Source organism: Tachyglossus aculeatus, chromosome 10 (assembly GCF_015852505.1).
Source record: "Tachyglossus aculeatus isolate mTacAcu1 chromosome 10, mTacAcu1.pri, whole genome shotgun sequence".
Classification (NCBI taxonomy): Eukaryota; Metazoa; Chordata; class Mammalia; order Monotremata; family Tachyglossidae; genus Tachyglossus; species Tachyglossus aculeatus.
In genome coordinates, this window is record NC_052075.1 from 5,054,894 (window position 1) to 5,076,918 (window position 22,025).

The 22,025-nt window shown below is 47.2% G+C and overlaps 1 protein-coding gene across 6 annotated transcripts in view; it reads left to right on the forward strand.

Moving 5' to 3' along the window:
- The window catches only part of PDE4B (phosphodiesterase 4B), a 325,166-nt gene that overhangs the window by 212,385 nt on the left and 90,756 nt on the right, over positions 1 to 22,025 (forward strand). For all 6 annotated transcript variants that reach the window (XM_038752358.1, XM_038752359.1, XM_038752356.1 and 3 more), the window contains 4 exons: positions 4,891 to 5,085; positions 7,130 to 7,166; positions 8,341 to 8,411; positions 12,424 to 12,473. In XM_038752358.1, coding sequence (XP_038608286.1) covers positions 4,891 to 5,085; positions 7,130 to 7,166; positions 8,341 to 8,411; positions 12,424 to 12,473 — 353 coding nt within the window. The remainder of the gene's footprint in view (positions 1 to 4,890; positions 5,086 to 7,129; positions 7,167 to 8,340; positions 8,412 to 12,423; positions 12,474 to 22,025) is intronic.

Consider the following 22,025-nt stretch of genomic DNA (forward strand, 5'->3'; position numbering starts at 1 on the left):
ACTATAAAAAAAATGGGAATCCACAGATTCCAAATCTCTTATTTGCCCCAAGGTTCAACCTCTTTCTCTAACCGATCTCTTTCCACTGCTGTTATTAAGGACCTGAATTAGTAGAACTGAGTTTGGCCTCTCTCTGCAAGTGCTGTTTAGAATTGAAGGGAACCTCCATGAGACAGCTCGTTTTGGGTAAAAGAATGTGTCTGTTGTTATATTGTCCTCGCCGAAACACTTAGTACAGTGCTTTGCACAGAGTAAGCGCTCAATAAATACGTTTGAATGAACGTATCCACTCTCAGGAAGGAGAAGAAGACAAGGGCCTGACTAATCCACCTGGAAAATCAGGCCCTGAGTCATGGAGTAGGACTGGTTTTTTTCCTGCATTGCTCAAAGATCCTGCACTTGCTGGTCCAGAAGGAGGTAATACGATATTATTCTGTGCAATTCACTTTGACTTGTGAATTATGCTGTATCCACATAGCATTATCTTTAACCCTACCTATCTTTAAGCAACCCTAAGGGATGCTTTAGAGATACCAAATGCCATAGCCCTGCCGTTTAGAATAGGAGCAGGCAAAATTTCAGCTGGGGGTCCGGTGAGTCAAACAGCTGTCTGTGATAGCGTCATTTAAAAAATGTGACTTTGGTTTCTGCAGGTTGGCATGTTTATGTTACTTACTGAAGTTGCTACAATAGCATTTTGTTTTGTACACATGCACTGGGCCTTTGGTGTTGTAAATTAGAAAGCTTTCTGCTCTCTTAATTGCCGGCCTTTTCATGTTGTTCATTTATCACCCTGCTTTTGATTTATCTCTAGTTGCGTGTGTGGGCGCACACACACAATTTCTCTGTCTCTGTTACACACACACACACACAGAAATATACGTTGCTTTGCCAGAGTTATTTTTTTCTTAATAGCTATGATTGGATTTACTGTGAAATGGTGGGCAAAAATAGTGCCTCAAAGTGGTGTCTTGAATTTAGACCAAACTTTTCCTATTTGAAGTGGCCAAGATAGAAGTGACAGGTCGGTAGGGGGGTGGTTTGAAAAGTTGGGTGCATCCCCAAGGAGGAGACGCACGTGTGATCCCTTTGCGAGTCTCCCAGGAGCAAGAAGGCAGCCACATCGGCTCCTCCCAGCATTCCCAGAATCCTGAACTGCATGGGCCTGGGCTGATCCTGTGGGGCTCGGGATGGCCACCTGTCCATTTGTGAACTTGACGGTCTAGCTTGTAGCTGGTCCGCCCCTTGACTGGTCCCGGGTGCTTTAATGTCCATTTGTTTGTATTTTCAATTGCTCTGTCAGTGGTATTCACCGAACACTATGCTGAGAGCCTGGGAGGGGCACTGAAGTGATTTTTTGGTGCCAAGATTCACTCCTCCACAGCTCTTGCACCAGGTTTTGCATCTGGGGTGTGAGGGCCACATCCATATGGACCTGGGAGGGAAGGGCACCAGCTTCTGGACATATTGGGGATTCAGTCAGTTAGTCAATTGTGTTTATTGAGCATTTACTGTGTGCAGAGCATTTGGGAGAGTATAATATAACAATAGACAGACACCTTCCCTGTGGGGTGGACGCAGCAAGCTTACAGTCTATATGGAATGCCCTCCCTCCTCATATCCAACAAACAGTTACTCTCCCCGCCTTCAGTGCCTTATTGAAGGCACATCTCCTTCAAGAGGCTAACTAAACCCTCCTTTCTTTTTCTCCCACTCTCTTCTGCATCACCCTGATTGCTCCCTTTATTCATCCCTGGTCCCAGCTCCACAGTACTTTTGTCCATATCTGTCATGTATTCACTTATATTAATGCCTGTCTCCCCCTCTAGACTGTAAGCTCATTGTGGGCAGGAATTGGGTCGGCTTCAAGGCTCTCCATCCCCTCGCCCCCTCCTACCTCACCTCCCTTCTCTCCTTCTACAGCCCAGCCCGCACCCTCTGCTCCTCTGCTGCTAACCTCCTCACCGTACCTCGTTCTCGCCTGTCCAGTCATCGACCCCTGACCCATGTCCTCCCCCTGGCATGGAATGCCCTCCCTCCGCACATCCACCAAACTAGCTCTCTTCCTCCCTTCAAAGCCCTACTGAGAGCTCACCTCCTCCGAGAGGCCTTCCCAGACTTCCCTTTTTCCTCTCCTCCTCCCCATCCTTCCCCTCCCCACAGCACCTGTATATGTTTGTACAGATTTATTACTGTATTTATTTTACTTGTACATATTTACTATTCTATTTATTTTGTTCATGATGTGCATTCAGCTTTAATTCTATTTGTTCTGACGACTTGACACCTGTCCACATGTTTTGTTTTGTTGTCTGTCTCCCCCTTATAGACTGTGAGCCCGATGTTGGGAAGGGACCGTCTCTATATATTGCCAACTTGTACTTCCCAAGCACCTAGTACAGTGCTCTGCACACAGTAAGCGCTCAATAAATACGATTGAATGAGTGACTGAATGAATATTGTTATAGCGTCCTCTCCTTAATGCTTAGTACAGTGCCTGGCACACAGTAAGTGCTTAACAAATACCACAATTATTATTATTATCATAATTATTATTACCAGCCTCGGATTTTATTGCATATGGCAGCTTGGATCTGTCGCCTTTTTCCTTTCTTTTCAGTCATGGTTCCAAAAGGCATCCAAGAGGTTTTCTATTCTGTTGGGTAGGAGGATAATTTACCTGCTAACGTGGAAACCCAACAACAGAAAGCAACCCCCTAAGTCATCCATTAATTAGTCAATCAATCAGTGGTATTTACTGAGTGTTTGCTATGTGCAGAGCACCTCACTAAACACTTGGAAGAGTCCAATGGGACAGAGTTGGTAGACACGTTCCTTGCCTACAGCAAGCTTACAGTCTATGGGGAGGGTGGCGGAGTAGATATTACATTAAATTAAGGATAGGTATATAAATGCTATGGGGCTGAGGGTGGGGTGAATTAAGGGTGCAAATCCAAGTGCAAGGGCGACACAGAAGGGAGTTGGGGAAGAGGAAATGAGGGCTAAGTTGAAGGCCTCTAGGAGGGAATGTGTTATCAATCAATCAATCAATAGGATTTATTGAGTGCCTCCTATGTGCAGAGCACTGTACTAAGCTCTTGGGAGAGTACAATACAACAGAATTAGCAGACACATTCCCTACCCCTGCAGAGCTCACAGTCCAAAAGGAGAGAAAGGCATTAATATGAATGAATAAGTCACTTTTAAGGAATAAATCATTTAAAGATATGTACATAAGTGCTCTGCGGCTGGGGGTGGGGTTAGTAACAGATTTCCAAAGGTGACAGATTATAAGACTTTGAAGATGGGGAGAGTGATCATCTTTTGGATACGTTGAAAGGGGAATTATCGCAGAGGTGTTCAGTAAGAGGCCAGCTTGGTCATCTCTCTTTTCCTTGGGGTAACCGCTCCCCCTGAGACAGTGGGATGGGCAGCCTGGTGTTGGTGGCTTGGCTGAAGGGGGAATGTATCAGGGGACCAGCTGACTCTGTGATAGCAGAACACGTATGTGATGACTGCACCATAATGGGACATGTATATGATGGACACGCTAAGCACACAGCGGGACATGCATGTGATGGACATGCTGACCCTGTGGCAGCAGGACATGTGTGTGATGACTGCGTTGACTCTGTGGCAATGGGCACACTGACCCTGTGGTGGTGGAGGAATACATGTGTGACTAGTGTCCCAATCCCGTGGTAGCGGGACATGTGTGCAATGGGAGCACTGACCCTGCCATAACGGACACATATGCAGTGGGTGCATAGACCCCATGGTGGTGGTGGGATACATGTGTGAGGGGTGCGCTGATCCCGTGATAGTGGGACATGTATGCCATGGGCGCACTGACCCCACATTAACAGACATTTATGCATTATTCACATGGACCCTATGGTTGCAGACACGTATGCAGTGGGTGTCCTGACCCTGTGCTAGGAGTTGTATGAAGTGGAATCATTGGCCCTGTGAGAGCAGACACAAATGAGGTGGGCGTGCTGACCCGTGATAAGGGACATGCATGAAGTGGATAGAGCAAAGGCCCTGGGAGTTAGAAGGTCATGAGTTCTAATCCTGGCTACGTGTCTGCTCTGTGACCTTGGGCAAGTCACTTCACTTCTCTGGGACTCAGTTCCCTTGTCTGAAAAATGAGGATTGAGACTCTGAGCCTCACGTGGGACAGGGACTGTGTCCAACCCAAGCACTTAGTACAGTGCCTGGCACATAGTGAATGCTTAACAAATGCCATTATTATTATGAAGTGGAATCACCGACCCTGCGGAAGCAGACATGTATGCAATGAACACGCTGACCGCGGCAGGAGACACGTATGCAGTGGATGTGCTGACGCCATCGGTAGCACACACTTAACATTCATTCATTCAATCATATTTATTGAGTGCTTACTGTGTGCAGATCACTGTACTAAGCGCTTGGGAACTACAAGTCAGCAACATATAGAGACGGTCCCTACCCAATAACGGGCTCATAGTCTAGAAGTGGGAGACAGGCAACAAAACAAAACATGGAGACAGGTGTCAAAATCGTCAGAACAAATAGAATTAAAGTTAACAAAGTTAACGTTAACGAAATAAATAGAATAGTAAATATGTACAGAATAGTAATTTGTTGTGGACTCACTGACCCCACGTTAGGAGACTGCAAGCTCCCCCTCTAGATTGTAAACTCGTGGGCAGGGAACCTGTCTGTTATATTGTTCTACTGTCCTCTCCCAAGCGGTTAGTACAGTGCTCTGCACACAGTCGGCACTCAATAAGTACCATTGCATGAATGAATGAGCAAACGGCACGAATGCAGTGGGAGCGCCGACTCCGTGAGAGCCGGTGGTAGTCTCCACACTGGACCCACGGGGGAATGTTTTCCTTGCAGTTTCGACGTGGAGAATGGGCCGTCGCCTGGAAGAAGCCCCCTGGATGGGCAGGCCGGCTCGTCCTCTGGCCTCGTGCTCCACACATCCTTCTCGGGCCACAGCCAGCGCCGGGAATCCTTCCTCTACAGATCCGACAGCGACTATGACTTGTCCCCCAAGGCCATGTCCAGGAACTCCTCCCTCCCCAGCGAACAGTAAGTGACTTGGTGTTTGTGGACACAAACAGTCGATCGTATTTATCGAGCGCTTACCGCGTGCAGAGCACCATACCAAGCGCCTGGAAGAGAACAAGCTGACAGACACATTCATTCATTCAATCGTATTTATTGAGCGCTTACTGTGTGCAGAGCACTGTACTAAGCGCTTGGGAAGTACAAGTCGGCAACATATGGAAATGGTCCCTACCCAACAACGGGCTCACCCTGCCCACAACGAGCTTAACGTCTAGAGGGGGAGAGAGATGTTGATAGATGTAAATAAATTACAGATATAGACATAGGTGCTCTGGGGCGGGGAGGGAGAGAGTGAGCAGAGGAGGTTTTGCTGGGGCGTGATTAGAGCAGGCCATCAGGGTAGTCAGCTTCCGAATTGGATTCTGAACTGTTAGCAGCTCGCTGAAGCAGAAATACGTTTTTATGATATTCGTTAAGCATTTACTACATGCCAAGGACCATATTAAACACTGGGATAGATTCATTCATTCATTCATTCATTCAATCGTATTTATTGAGTGCTTACTGTGTGCAGAGCACTGTACTAAGCGCTTGGGAAGTACAAGTTGGCAACAATTTTCCAGATTTTCCAACAAATTTCCAACAAGATTCCAGACCCCTTCCTTCCTCTCCCCTCGTCCCCCCTCCATCCCCCCCATCTTACCTCCTTCCCTTCCCCACTGCACCTGTATATATGTATATATGTTGGTACATATTTGTTACTCTATTTATTTTACTTGTACATATCTATTCTATTTATTTTATTTTGTTAGTATGCTTGGTTTTGTTCTCTGTCTCCCCCTTTTAGACTGTGAGCCCACTGTTGGGTAGGGACTGTCTCTATATGTTGCCAACTTGTACTTCCCAAGCGCTTAGTACAGTGCTCTGCACACAGTAAGCGCTCAATAAATACGATTGATGATGATGATGATGATAAGCGAGTCAGACACAGTCCCTGTCCTACATGGGGCTCGCAGGTGTAATTCCCCGTTTTACAGAGGAGGGAACGTGTCTGCCAACTCTGTGATAGGGTACTCTCCCAAACGCTTAGTACAGTGCTCTGCACTCAGTAAGCATTTGCTTAATGCAGTGCCTGGCCCAAGGTAAGTGCTAGACAAATGCTACTTAAAAAGCAAAATACTGTTGTTGATTGTTGAAACCAAGTCACTTGCCCAAAGTAACACGTGGAGCTGGGATTAGAACCACGGTCTTCCACCTTCCCCTAGGCCACGCTGCTTCCCAAGATCTTCCCAAGATCTTGAAATATTCCTGAGGGTGTAGAAGTTTACACCTTAGCCTAGCTCACAGCAGGCTTTCCCGGAAACCTCAGAACAATACTTTACCATCCCATTCCATTCACTTTCAGAATCTTTTGTTTTTTCCCACTAGAGGTTCCTCAGAAGTCATAGAAAAAGTAATGGAATTTACAGCCAGTCACCTGGGTTTCAGCAATATCCAACTAGTATAAATCAGCACCAACTCAGGAAGCTCTAGATTAACCATTATCCTAACTGTTAGGAAGTTTCTCCTACACTATTTGAGAGGCATGTGATGCTATGCATGCGGACATCGGGGAGAGGAGACAGGGAGAAGAGGACCAGAGATGGAAGACGAGTGGAGATAGGGAAGAGAGAGTAGGGTGGGAGAGCAGGAAAAGGGTTGGAGGAAAAAAAAGGGGGAAGAGATTTTTGAGAGTTTTAAGTTGGTCTAAAATAATAATAATAATTGTGGTGTTTGTTAAGTGCTTACAATTTTCCAGGCACTGTACTGAGTGCTGAAGTGGATACAAGCAAATCAGGAATCACTGAACCTGGTTATCAGAATTTTTTGGAACTGGAGACTTTTTCAGAATAAGATTGCATTAAGGGTCTCACATGCTTATAGAGGAAGTGCCTTCAGGCCTGAGCCTTTCTAGTCAGGCACACCAACAATTTGTCAGTTAATGTTCCAAACTCCAATCGTTTCCAAAGAACCGGGGGGCAAAGGAGGAAGAGTTGACCCGGCTTTTCTGTTCTGTTTTCCGCAGACATGGAGATGACCTGATCGTCACCCCTTTCGCCCAGGTGAGTGTCCGTTGGCTACCTGCTCTGGGACCGAGTCACCCCACAAATGCCGGAGGGAGGCCCGGGCTCATGGGGGGAAATAGCACGGCCTAATGGAGAGAGGCCGGGTTCAGGGGTGCAGGGGTCAGAGGAACTGAGTTCTAATCCCGGCTCCACCACTTGCCTGGTTAGCTCCATCTTGGTAAGGTCACTTAACTTCTGCGGGTTTTGGTTTCCTCATCTGTAAAATGGGGATTCCATACCTATTCTCCCTCCTACTTCTCCTACTGGAGAAGCAGCATCGCTCAGTGGAAAAAGCATGGGCTTTGGAGTCAGAGGTCATGGGTTCAAATCCCAGTTCTGCCGACTGTCAGCTGTGTGACTTTGGGCAAGTCACTTAACTTCTCTGTGCCTCAATTCCCTCATCTGTAAAATGGGGATTAAGACTGCGAGCCCCCCCGCCCCCGCCGTGGGACAACCTGATCAGCTTGTAACCTCCCCAGCGCTTAGAACAGTGCCTTGCACATAGTAAGCGCTTAATAAATGCCATCATTAATTAATTAATTACTTAGACTCTGAGCCCCAGGAGGAACAGAAACTGTGTCCAATATATTATTTTGCCTCTACTCCAGTGCTTAATATAATGCTCCGTAATTAGCAAGCACTGAATGAATACTATTATTATTATGAGCAAGGTAATCAGGTTGTCCCATGTGGGGCTCACATTCTTAATCCCCATTTTACACATGAGGTGACCGATGCACAGAAAAGTTAAGTGACTTGCCCAGGGTCACAAAGCTGGCAAGTCGTGGAGCCGGGAATCGAACCCACGACCTCTGACTCCCAAGCCCGTGCTCCTGCCACTAAGCCAAGCAGTGTGGATAGAGCAGGGTCCTGGGAGTCAGAAGGACCTGGGTTCTAATTGCAGCTCTGCCACATATCTGCTGTGTGACCTTGAACAAATCACTTTTCTGTGCCTCAGTTACCTCATCTGTAAAATGGGGATTAAGGCTGTGAGCCCAATGTGGGACAGGGACTGTGTCCAACCCAATTAACTTGTATCTACCCCAGTGCTTAGAACAGTGCTTGTCATATAGTAAGCCCTTAACAAGTACCATTAGAACAAGTACTGTCATGTTGTCATTATTATATTGTTTTTGTTGTTATTAATTATTATGCTGTGTTTCCTCCTCAGGTCTTGGCTAGCTTGCGGAGCGTAAGGAACAACTTCACCCTTCTGACCAACCTACATGGCACTGCCAATAAGTAAGCTTGGGGTTGCTCCCACTATGGGGGTGGGGGGCAAGAAGGGTAGACATCAGAGCCCCTCCAAAGTAACCTCATCTGTAAAATGGGGATTAAATCCTACTCCCTCCTTCTTAGATTGCGAGCCCCATGTGGGACAGAGCTGTGTCCAACCTGATTATTCGTTCATTCAATCGTATTTATTGAGCACTTACTGTGTGCAAAGCACTGTACTAAGCGCTTGGCAGAATACAGTATAACAACAGACACATTCCTGCCCACAATGAGCTTCCAGTCTAGACAAGGAGTCAGACATTAATATAAAGAATTAAATAGATAAATTAACAAATAGCTTGATTAGCTTGGTCTTTTACCAGTGCTTAGTACAGGGTTTCATGTATAATAAGTACTTAAATGGATACCTTCATCATTATCATCATCATACAGAAGCAGGAAATGGAAAGAGCACGGGCTTGGGAGTCAGAGAACATGGGTTCTAATCTCGGCTCTGCCACTAGTCTGCTGTGTGACCTTGGGCAAGTCACTTAACTTCTCTGGGCCTCAGTTAACCTCATCTGTGAAAGGGGAATTAAGACTGTGAACCCCACATGGGACAACCTGATTACCTGGTATCTACCCCAGCGCATAGAACGGTGCTTAGCACATAGTAAGTGCTTAACAAATACCATCAGTATTATCATTGTCGTTGTTATTATCCTTATTATAATAATTATTATTATATGCTTATGGGAAGCAGCGTGGCTCAGTGGAAAGAGCACGGGCTTGGGAGTCAGAGGTCATGGGTTCTAATCCCGGCTCCGCTACTTGTCGGCTATGTGACCTCGGGCAAGTCACTTAACTTTTCTGTATGTGTTGCCGACTTGTACTTCCCAAGCGCTGAGACAAGTGCTCTGCACACAGTAAGCACTCAATACATACGATTGATTGATTTTCTGGACCTCAGTTACCTCATCTGTAAAATGGGGATTAAGATTATCATCATCATCAACCGTATTTATTGAGCGCTTACTGTCCTAAAACCCTGTGAGTCTTATTTCCCCACCGGAGGGGGGGAGAGGAGGAAGGGGAATCAATCAATCAATCAATCAATCGTATTTATTGAGCGCTTACTTTGTGCAGAGCACTGTCCTAAGCGCTTGGGAAGTACAAGTTGGCAACATATAGAGACAGTCCCTACCCAACAGTGGGCTCACAGTCTAAAAGCTGTGGGATTATTAATCACGTGGGGATTATGAGCCCCACGTGAACAACCTGATCACCTTGTATCCCCCAAGCGCTTACAACAGTGCTTTTCACGTAGTAAATGCTTAGCAAATTCCATCATTATCATTATTATTATTATAGTTATTTTTTTTGCCAGATTTCCTGGTGGCTGATAGTTGTCGTGGCGCCCTTCCACACTTGTCCGCTAGGTGGGGGGCTTGGCCGCGTTTCTGGTGAAACCACACCAGGCTTTCAGAAACGAGGAACTGAGCATCATCATAATAATGATGGTATTTGTTAAGCGCTTACTATCATCATCATCATCATCAATCGTATTTATTGAGCGCTTACTATGTGCAGAGCACTGTACTAAGCGCTTGGGAAGTACAAATTGGCAACATACAGAGACAGTCCCTACCCAACAGTGGGCTCACAGTCTAAAAGGGGGAGACAGAGAACAAAACCAAACATAATAACAAAATAAAATAAATAGAATAGATATGTACAAATAAAATAAATAAATAAATAGAGCAATAAATATGTACAAACATATATACATATATACAGGTGCTGTGGGGAAGGGAAGGAGGTAAGATGGGGGGGGATGGAGAGGGGGACGAGGGGGAGAGGAAGGAAGGGGCGCAGTCTGGGAAGGCCTCCTGGAGGAGGTGAGCTCTCAGCAGGGCCTTGAAGGGAGGAAGAGAGCTAGCTTGGCGGATGGGCAGAGGGAGGGCATTCCAGGCCCGGGGGGCTTACTATGTGCCAAGCACTGCTCTAAGCGCTGGGGTAGATACAAGGTGATCAGGTTGTCCCACGTGGGGCTCACAGTCTTAATCCCCATCTTACAGATGAGGTAACTGAGGCCCAGAGCAGTGAAGTGACTTGCCTAAAGTCACACAGCTGACAAGTGGCCGAGTGGGATTAGAACCCGCCACCTCTGACCCCCAAGCCCGGGCTCTTTCCACTAGACCATGCTGCCTTTCTTGGCGGCCACTGGGTCCAGTATATAGTCCGGGTCAAGTGCATACTCTGGGTCCATGCTGAGAAGCAGCGTGGTTCAGTGGAAAGAGCCGGGGCTTTGGAGTCAGAGGTCATGGGTTCAAATCCCTGCTCTGCCAACTGTCAGCTGTGTGACTTTGGGCAAGTCACTTAACTTCTCAGTGCTTTGCACATAGTAAGCACTGAACAAATGCCATCATTATTATTCTCTGTGCCTCAGTTCCCTCATCTGTAAAATGGGGATTAAAACTGTGAGCCCCCCGTGGGACAACCTGATCACCTTGTAACCTCCCCAGTGCTTAGAACAGTGCTTTGCACATAGTAAGTGCTTATTATTATTATTATTATTATTATTATTATTATTATTATCCATGTGGCTCCCCCACCACCACAGAGCACTGTCCTGCAGGTCCTAAGCCCAGCCCCCCTTTCCAGTGCCCCTCTGGGCTCCCCCCACACCCCCAGAACACTGTCTTACCAAGTCATTTGCTTCAGCTCCTCAGTTCCCTCATCTGTAAAATGGGGATTAAGACTTGTGAACCCCAGGTGTCCAACCTGATGAACTTGTATCTACCCTCAGCGCTTAGAACAGTGCTTGGCACATAGTAAACGCTTAACAAGTACCATTATGGTTTGTTGTTTGCTTTTTTTTTTGTCCTGAGGGCCTCCAGCCTTCCAGAACGCTATCCCGCAAGCCCCCAGCTCCTGGTATTGCCGAGAGCGATGGCGATGTCTCTCACGGTGGAAGAGACAACACTTACACACCTCCTAGCTGGGTGTGGGGGTGAAGGCCGCGGGAGAGTATTCTCAGGGGTTCCCTTCTCCGGGCAGTGGAGACATCAGACCGTATCACCTCCCCCCAGAAGCCCACCCAGTCCCTAACTGTATGACACGCTGGAGCCTCAGGGAGCCAATGGGGACTGCAGGCTGGGCCAGGATAGGCCTCCACTCGTCCCTCGTCCTAATAATTATAATAATAATAATGGTATTTGTTAAGAGCTTACTATGTGCCAGGCACTGGACTAAGCACTGGGGTGGATACAAGCAAATCGGAATGGACACAGTCCTTGTCCCATTTTTCTCAATCCTCAGTTTACAGATGAGGTAACTGAATCACAGAGAAGTTAAATGACTTGCCCAAGTTCACACAGCAGACAAGTGGAGGAGCAGGGATTCGAACCCATTACCTTCTGACGCCCAGTCCCGGGCTCTATCCACTACGCCACGCTGTTTCTCATCCACCCTCAGGCCATGCCAGCCCTGGGGTAGGTCTGGGCAGGGAGACAGGTCAGTTGGGGAGACGCTACTCCCTCCCCACCCTCCCCTGGGCCCCGACTTCAGGAGCCCCCACCCCTTCTGGCCCAAGACAGAGTCCAGGGCAGGTTGGTTGGTCCAGAGCCCAGGGAGCAATGGTACATGGGAGCAGTGCCACAATAATAGTAAGAACTGTAGTATTTGTTAAGAGACTTCCCTTCTAGACTGTAATCTCATAGTTGGCAGTTACATTGCACTCTCCCAAGCACTTAATACAGTGCTCTGCACACTGTAAGCACTCAATAAATACGATTTCCTGACTGAGACCGAACCAAGTGCCCCTTCCTGGAATCTCAGCCCCTTTTTGCACAAATTCCGGAGCACGGGAAAATCACAGAGACATTTTCCCCTTTATTACAAACGCCAACTTCCTGGCCCAGACCCTCTCATTTGGAAACCGATCGACCCTCCTGAAGCTCCATAAGGAAGACGGGTCCCAATTCCTCCGCTCGGCCCTCTGGGCTCCTGACAATGTCTGTCTTCCCTCTGTCCACAGAAGGTCACCGGCCACCAGCCAGCCTCCCGTCTCCAGAATCAACCTCCAAGGTAGGAGCTGATTTGGTCTCAGCAGAACAAGCGCGTGCCTCCCTCTCCACCTCCGGATGGAAACGGGTTCCTCTTGGGCAGGTCTTGGGTTGTCCTCGGATGGGGGACTTTGGGTGGACTTTCTCCTCAAGCCCCCAAGCCTGTATCGCCCTTCCCCTTCAAATCCACCAAGGGACCTTCTGAAAACCTCACCGCCTCCGGAAAGGCCTTCCCCAACCTTCCCGAGTGGTGTCCGTCCCGCAGTCGCCCCGGTCGCTTTTGATTAGGTGCCCCACTGCACCTATTTGCGACTGATTTATTTATGCTTCCACATTCTTGCCGCCAGCATACCTGGTGTCTCTGAGAGGCTTGTGTCTGTCGGCCATGAACTCCACATGAGCCCATTTCTTGTTAGTAATTGTGATACTTTTGTGCAAGAGAAGTAGCGTGGCTCAATGGAAGGAGCACAGAGTTTGGAGTCAGAGGTCATGGGTTCAAATCCCAGCTCTGCCACTTGTCAGCTGTGTGACTTTGGGCAAATCACTTCACTTCTCTGGGCCTCAGTTCCCTCATCTGGAAAATGGGGATTAAGACTGTGAGCCCCCCGTGGGACAACCTGATTGCCTTGTAACCTCCCCAACACTTAGAACAGTGCTTTGCACACAGTAAGCGCTTAATAAATGCCATTATTATTATTATACTTTTTTATGGGATTAAAAGCTTTCCATGTGCCCAGCACTGTTCTAAGCACTGCGAAACTGAGCAACAGGGGATAATAATCATCATCATAATAATTATGGTATTTGTGAAGCACTTATTATATGTCAGGCACTGTACTAAGCACTGGGGTGGATACAAGAAAATTGGATTGGACACAGTCCTGCCCCATGTGGGGCTCACAGTCTCAATCCTCATTTGACAGTTGAGTTAACTGAGGCACAGAGAATAATAATAATAATAATAATAATAATAATAATGGCATTTATTAAGCACTTACTATGTGCAAAGCACTGTTCTAAGCGCTGGGGAGGTTACAAGGTGATCAGGTTGTCCCACGGGGGGCTCCCAGTCTTCATCCCCATTTTACAGATGAGGTAACTGAGGCACAGAGAAGTGAAGTGACTTGCCCAAAGTCACACCGCTGACAATTGGCAGAGCCGGGATTTGAACCCCTGACCTCTGACTCCAAAGCCCTGGCTCTTTTCCACTGAGCCACGCTGCTTAAGTGACTCACCCAGGGTCACACAGCAGACAAGATTAGGATTAGAACCCGTGACCTTATGACTCTCAGGACCATGTTCCATCCACTACGCTCTACAGTCAATTAATTGTATTGATTGAGCATCGACTGTGTGCAGGGCCCTGTATTAAGCACTTTTTTATGGTATGTGTTAAGCATTACTTTGTGCCAAGCACTGCACTAAGCAGTACAGTATATGCACTAAGCAGGTAATCAGGTTAGACACATTCCCTGTCTCCCAGATTGTTCTCTCCAAAGTGCTTGAGAAGCAGGGTGGCCCAGTGGGTAGTGCATGGGCTCCAGAAACAGGAGGACCCGGGCTCTACCCCCAGCTCTGCCACTTGTCTGCTGCATGGCCTTGGGCAAGTCATTTCACTTCTCTGGGCTTCAGTTCCCTCATCTGGAGAATGGGGTTTAAGACTGTGAGCCCTATGTGGGACAGGGACTGGGACCTGCCTGATTTGCTTGTATCTTCCCCAGCGCTTAGTACAGTTTCTGGCACATACTGAACGCTTAACAGATACCAAAAAATGTGCTTCGTGTAAGGCCCTGCACATAGTTGGTGCTTAATCACTGCAATTGATTGATCCCGCATTGCTCAGTTTCGCAAGTCCAATTCATTCCGTCGCGTCTAGACTGTGAGCCCGCTGTTGGGTAGGGACCGTCTCTATATGTTGCCAACTTGTACTTCCCAAGTGCTTAGTACAGTGCTCTGCACACAGTAAGCGCTCAATAAATACGATTGAATGAATGAATGAATAAATTTATTGAGCACTTACTGTGTGCAAAGCACTGTACTAAGTCCACTGAAAGCTGGCACTGACCGCTGTTTGTCCCGGGAGCCCAAGAGAGCCGGCTGGATGTGGGTGCAGGCAGTCAGTTATCCTGGGATTCGGAGCAGAGGCCGTTGATGCCCGGGGCCCACTTGACCTGCATCGCTTGCTGGCCCCCAGCGAGCCACAGCTTGACCAAAAGGATGGGGCCGGCCCTGTGCAGACTGGTCTCCTCTGGGGCATCCGGCCCTCGGCCACCCGGGGTCTCTGTGAGATACCCCCCGCCAGTGTACAAGGTAATCAGGTTGTCCCAAAAGGGGCTCACAGTCTTACTCCCCATTTTACAGATGAGGGAACTGAGGCACAGAGAAGTTAAATGACTTGCCCAAAGTCACACAGCTGACAAGTGGCGGAGCCGAGATTAGAACCCATGACCTCTGACTCATTCATTCATTCATTCAATCGTATTGATTGAGCGCTTACTGTGTGCAGAGCACTGTACTATGCGCTTGGGAAGTACAAGTCAGCAACAGATAGAGACGGTCCCTACCCAACAACGGGCTCACGGTCTAGAAGGAGGAGGATCAGTATAGTAGCAGTTTGGATGTAGAGGAAAGGGCGAATTTTAGCGATGACATGAAGGCAGAACCAATATGGTTTGGTAACACACTCAATATGAGGGCTGAATGAGAGAGAGGAGTCGAGGATAATGCCAAGGTTACGGGCTTGAGAGACAGGCAGGATAATGGTGTTGTCTACAGTGATGGGAAAGGCAGGGGATGGAAGATGAGGAGTCCTGTTTAGGACATATTAAGTTTGAGGTGTCAGCATGACAGCCAAGTAGATATGTCCTGAAGGCAAGAGGAAATGTGAGACTGCAGAGGAGAGAGGTTAGTGAGAGGAGGAGCCGGGGAAGGGGACTGAGAAGCAGCTTAGCCTAGAGAAAGAAAAAGGGCCTGGGATTCAGAGGACCTGGGTTCTAATCCCAGCTCTGCCAAATCAATCAATCAATCAATCAACCGTATTTATTGAGCGCTTACTGTGTGCAGAGCACTGTACTAAGCGCTTGGGAACTACAAGTGGCCAAATGCCTGCTGTGTAGCCTTGGACAAGTCATTTCACTTCTCTGTGCCTCAATGCTCCCTCCTACTTAGACTGTGAGCCCCATGCAAGACAAGGACTGTGTCCAACCTAATTCACTTGCATCTACCTCTGCGTTTAGAACAGTGCTTGACACGTAGTAAGTGCTAAACAAATATCATTAAAAAGAGAGAGACAGAGACCAGAAACGTGGAGAATCAGGAGAGGACAGTGTCACTGAAGCTAACCTGATTATCTTGTATCTACCCCAGTATTTTTGGAGCCTGAACTTGGGAGTCAAAAGGTCATGGATTCTAATCCTGGCTCCACCACGTGTCGGCTGTGTGACCGTGGGCAAGCCACCTAACCTCTTTGTGCCCCAGTTCCCTCATCTGCAAACTGGGGACTAAGACTGTGAGCCCCATGTAGGACAGGGACCGTGTCCAACCCAAATATCTTCTATCTACCGCAGCGCCTAGAACAGTGCATGGCACATAGTAAGCGCTTAACAAATACCACTATTATTCCAAGCCTGTGCTCTTTCCACTGAGCCACACTGCTTCTATTAAGATGGTGAGCCCCATGTGGGACAACCTGGTTACCTTGTATCTACCCCAGTGCTTAGAACAGTGATTAGCACATAGTAAGCGTTTAACAAATACCATTATTATTGTTTTTTCTCCGTTCTGGGTTTGTCAGCTCTTCTGAGAAGCAGCCTGGCCTAGTGGCAAGAGCACAGGCTTGAGAGTCAGAGGACCTGGGTTCTCATCCCAGCTCCACCACTTGTCTGTGATGTGACCTTGAGCAAGTCACCTCACTCCTTTGGGCCTCAGTTTCCTCACCTGTAAAATGGGAATTGAGACTTTAGTCCCCTGGTGAAGCAGCGTGGCTTAGAGAAGCAGCATGGCTTAGTGGAAAGAGCACGGGTTTGGGAGTCAGAGGTCGTGGGTTCTAATCCCAGCTCAGTCGCTTGTCAGCTGTGTGACTTTGGGCAAGTCACTTAACTTCTCTGTGCCTCAGTGACTTCATCTGTAAAATGGGGATTAAGACTGTGAGCCCTAGGTGGGACAACCTGATTACCTTGTATCTCCCCCAGCACTTAGAACAGTGCTTGGCACATAGTAAGTACTTAACAAATGCCATCATTATTATTATTATTATTGTGTGGAACAGGGACTGAGTTCAACCTCGTATCTACCCCAGCACTTAGAAAAATGCTTGGCACATAGAAAGTGCTTAATCAATCAATCATATTTATTGAGCACTTACTGTGTGCAGAGCACTGTACTAAGCGCTTGGGAAGTACAAGTTGGCAACAACTTAACAAATACAGCTTAACAAATACCATAGTTATTATTATTACTTCCAACCTCTTCAGCAAGCCTCAGGCACAAAGGCCAAGTTCTCCCAAGTGAAAAAACATCAAGAGCCCCGGCCTTTCTCCAGGGAGCAGGCCCAACTTCTCTCTCCGGAGGAGAATAAAGCCACCTACCAGTTCTGGGGTGTCTCCCCTCCCACCACAACTTCTGCCCCAGGAACTGATGACGGCGATGAGTTCCCAAAGGGCCGAGAGGCAAAGTCTCACAGCCGCACTTGTGGTCTGAGATTCATCCCCCATTAACAATAATAATAATAACAATAATAGTAATAGTACTTGTTAAGCTCTTACTATCTGCCAAGCACTGTTCTAAGCAGTGGGGTAGATACAAGCTAATCAGATTGGACACAGTCCCTGTCCCATGTGGGGCTCATACTCTTAATCCCCATTTTACAGTTGAGGTAACCGAGGCCCAGAGAAGTGAAATGACTTACCCAAAGCCACACAGCTGTCACGCGGCAGAGCCCAGGTCCATTTCTGGTAAACAGGAGATCCTGGGTTCGTATCCCAGCGGGGCCTGGTTATTTTCAGAGAAGCAGCATGGCTCAGTGGAAACAGCATGGGCTTTGGAGTCAGAGGTCATGGGTTCAAATCCTGGCTCCGCCAACATGTCTGCCGTGTGACCTTGGGCAAATCACTTAACTTCTCGGATCCTCAGTTACCTCATCTGTAAAATGGGGATGAAGACTGTGAGCCCCACGCGGGACAACCTGATCACCTTCTATCCCCCCAGCACTTAGAACAGTGCTTTGCACATAGTAAGCGCTTAACAAATGCCACTATTATTATTATTATTATTATTTGACTGCCAGGCACATGTTCTGTCCACGAAGCCACTCTGCCTCTCACCATTAGATGATGACCTATGGTATTTAGTAGGCATTTATACCATGCCCGGCCTGTACAGTTCAGCCTCCGGCCCTGTCTGTCACAGGCCTCCCAGTCTAGTTCGGGGAGGAGAGAGCCATGGGAAAGAGAAATAATTGACACACAACAGGAGCGATTAAAAAAATTCAACAATCAAAAATGAGGGCAGCAGAGCTGAGTAGGCAACACTAGAAGGAATCTCCTCCACAGCCCTTGCTTCCAACCTTGGTTCCAGTCCTTGCCTCCGTCTCCCGGCATTTGAACAGAGGCCATTTCGGGTCTCCAATTCACTCACATTTAATAAATGCTGTTAATAATTATGGAACTTGTTTAGCCCTTACTATGCGCCAAGCACAGTTCTAAGCACTGATGTAAGTTTATCAGGTTGGATACAGGCCGTGGGACCCACATATTACTACTTTGTCTGACAGTAGTATTTATTGAGCCTTTACTCTGTGCAGAGCACTGTGCTCAGCACTTGGGAGAGGATGGTAGAGTTAGGAGACTCTATCCCTGCCCTTGAGGAGCTGACAACTGTGAGACAAATGGGACAAAGCCCTACTGAGGGCCCACCTCCTCCAGGAGGCCTTCCCTGACTGAGCCCCCTTTTTCCTCTCCTCCTCCCCATCCCCCCCGCCCTATCTCCTTCCCCTCCCCACACCACCTGTATATATGTTTGTACAGATTTATTACTCTATTTAATTTACTTGTACGTATTTACTATTCTATTTATTTTGTTAATGATGTGCTTATAGCTTTAATTCTATTTGTTCTGATGATTTTGACACCTGTCTATGTGTTTTGTTTTGTTGTCTGTTTCCCCCTTCTAGACTGTGAGCCCGTTGTTGGGTAGGGGCCATCTCTATATGTTACTGACTTGTACTTCCCAAGCGCTTAGTACAGCGCTCTGCACACAGTAAGTGCTCAATAAATACGATTGAATGAATGAATAAATGGGACTCACAATTTGCTCGTATACACCCCAACACTTAGTACAGTGCCTGGCACATAGTAAGTGCTTAACAGTGCTCTGCACACAGTAAGCGCTCAATAAATACGATTGATTGATTAACAAATACCACAATTCTTATTATTATTATTAGTGGGAGAGACAGACTTTAAAATTTGAGCTAATGGTAGGCGATAGTGTATGAAGACAGGCACAGCTCTTCCCAAGAGGCCTTCCTTGACGAAGTCCTAATTTCCTCTTCTCTCACCCAGCTCAACATTGCCTTTGCACTTGATTTGCTCCCTTTATTCACTCCTCCCTTAGCCCCACACCACTGAAGAGCGTATCTGTAATTTATCTATTTCTGTTAACGTCTGTCTCTCCCTCAAGACTGTAAGCTCCTTGTGGTCAGGGAACCCCTCTACCAAACTCTGTTATATTGTATTCTCCCACATGCTTAGTACAGTGTTCTGCATACAGTAAATGCTTAATAAATCTGATTGATTGATATAAGCGCTACAGAGAAGAGCGAATCCCCAAATGCTTATAATAATTATGGTATTTCTTAAACGCTTATTATGTGCCCAGCACTGTACTAAGTGCTGGGGTAGAGACAAGCAAATCAGGTTGGACACAGTCCCTGACCCGCATAGGGCTCACGGTCATAATCCCCATTGTATAGATGAGGGAACTGAAGTGAAGTGATTTGCCCAAGGCCACACAACAGACAAGTGGCAGAGCCAGGATTAGAACCCATGACCTTCTGACTCCCAAGCCCGGATGCTGGATATTACACCACACTGCTTATGTGATGTGAAAGAGGGGAAGTGGTGGTTGTGGGGGCTGAGGAGGCGTTGTAGGGTGGGGAGGTGAGAGATTAATTAGGGAAGGCTTCCCAGAGGAGGCTGCTTTGAGGGTTGGGGGTCAGGGCCTGGCATTGATGGACAGGAAGTTGGGAAAGGGGAACTTCCCTCTGATCAGAAGGAGTTCTGGACACCCCTTCCCCCAGCCCTCCACCCTGAAGGACCTCGGTCTTTCCACCAGGTTACTCTTCGCCCCTCCGCCTTCCCCTTCCCCTCGACCCCAGAAAGTTCATCCTCTCCCAGCATCTAGAAGAGGGGGTTCACACAGTTCACACAGGCACAGCCAGTTCTGTTTAGGTCACTGGGGTGGTGGTGGTGCGGGGGGGAGAGTGAAGGCAGTGTTGGAAAGGAAATAGCCTTTTTTAAAAAAAAAATTTTTATCTTAAACCGACTACAAGAGTTTGCCAGCCAAGCCTGGGGTATGGAGGAGAAGGAAATGAAAAAGTTTTTTCTCCAAAGACTTCAAAGGCCCCAGTGCGTACTGTCCTGTTTTCTTCTCAAGTTGCGTATAAGGAAACAGCAAAGAAGGTTTTGAAATGAAGCTGGTGCTTGTATCCTTCGAGATCAAAGAAGGTAGTTTTGAAACCACTGGCATTTTCATTGTGTTTGCTTAGCAGAAGACGATGGGTCCTTAGATTTCTGCCCGACGAATCTGTGGATTCATCCACGGGATTTGACGTCAGTTTGAATGTCTCCCGCGGGCCGTCGTCTCTTTCTTGACTTTACTAATGATCATCTGCGTCACATGAGGGGCAGAAAGACAAAGTTCCTGACTGTGAAAATGCAAGCCCAGGTTATGAAATTCCCCTAGGAAAGATGATCCCATAGGTTCCTTGGACTGCCAAGAGAACTCGGCGATTTTCCCTGAAACGGGCAGACATTTTGAGGACTTTTAAATCTATATTTCATATGGATTTTCATGTGTATCTTTATGTAGATAGGTATATATTCTATATTGGTCAATAGATACCGGTGCAGTTGCCCAAAACAGCAATTACACCGTTCCTTTCTCTCTCTCTGTTGGCAGTAGGGTCAAAGAAGTGGCGAGAAAATATAGAGACACCAATTATTATGTAATTGCAAGTTTCAGAAATTTCTTAATGTTGTTACCATGGTCAGAGGAGGAAGGATCAGACATACATCCTGTGTTTTGTTCTTATTATCAGCGCAAATAAGTCTGGCAGATTTTTCCTGTTATTTTAATAAATCAGCGTATGACAAAGAGAACCATCTCTTGAATCCAATAGAGACGTTAAAGGGAGAATTCCAGTGTGGTGAAAGTAACTCTCGAAGGCAAGCTGAGGATCGTTTTTTATTCAGTCCACCAACCAATTTTATTTATCGAGCGCTTACTGTGCACAGAACACCGTTCTAAGCACTTGGGAGAGTACACTATATCAGAGTTGATAGGCACTAATAATAATGATGGCATTTATTAAGTGCTTACTATGTGCAAAGCACTGTTCTAAGCGCTGGGGAGGTACAAGGTGATCAGGTTGTCCCACGGGGGGCTCACAGTCTTCATCCCCATTTTACAGATGAGGGAACTGAGGCCCAGAGATGTGAAGTGACCTTCCCAAAGTCACACAGCTGACAATTGACCGACCCAGGATTTGAACCCATGACCTCTGACTCCAAAGCCGGGGCTCTTTCCACTGAGCGACGCTGCTTCTCTATACTAGTTTGTTCCCTGCCCACAATGAGCTGACAGTCTAGAGACAGTCTAAAGCAGCATGGCTCAGTGGAAAGAGCACGGGCTTGGGAGTCAGAGATCGTGATTCTAATCTCGGCTCCGCTACATGTCTGCTGTGTGACCTTGAGCAACTCACTCAACTTCTCTGAGCCTCAGTTACCTCATCTGTAAAATGGGGATTAAGACTGTGAGCCCCACGTGGGACAACCTGATCACCTTGTATCCCCCCCAGCACTTAAAACAGTGCTTCACACATAGAAAGCACTTAACCAATGCCATTATTATTATTATTATTTGAGGGACACATTTAAGATCGTACTTGCAAAATAATGGAGTCACTTCCCGTTTGACAGTCTTGTGGGTGGATTCTGAAGCGTCTGTGTTTGAGATTTTCCTGAGTTTGATCTAATTTACTAGGGTGTGGAGGGGGTGGGGTGAGACGTCTCTTGTTGTGCTGTCCTGTTGTTTATTGTGAGCCACAACTTGTGTGTGGATAGTGAGTTTGACAATTGAGCAGGATTCCTCGAAACACTCTGTCTGAAAGTGGTAGCCCTCCCCTCTATTCTCTCCCATTTACAGAATAATAATAATAATGGCATTTTTAAATGCTTACTAGGTGCCAAACACTGTTCCAAGCTGCTGGGGTAGAAACAAGGTTATCAGTTTGGACACGGCCCCTGTGCCGCATAGGGCTCAGAGTTTAGGTAGAAGGGAGTAGGATTTAATCCTC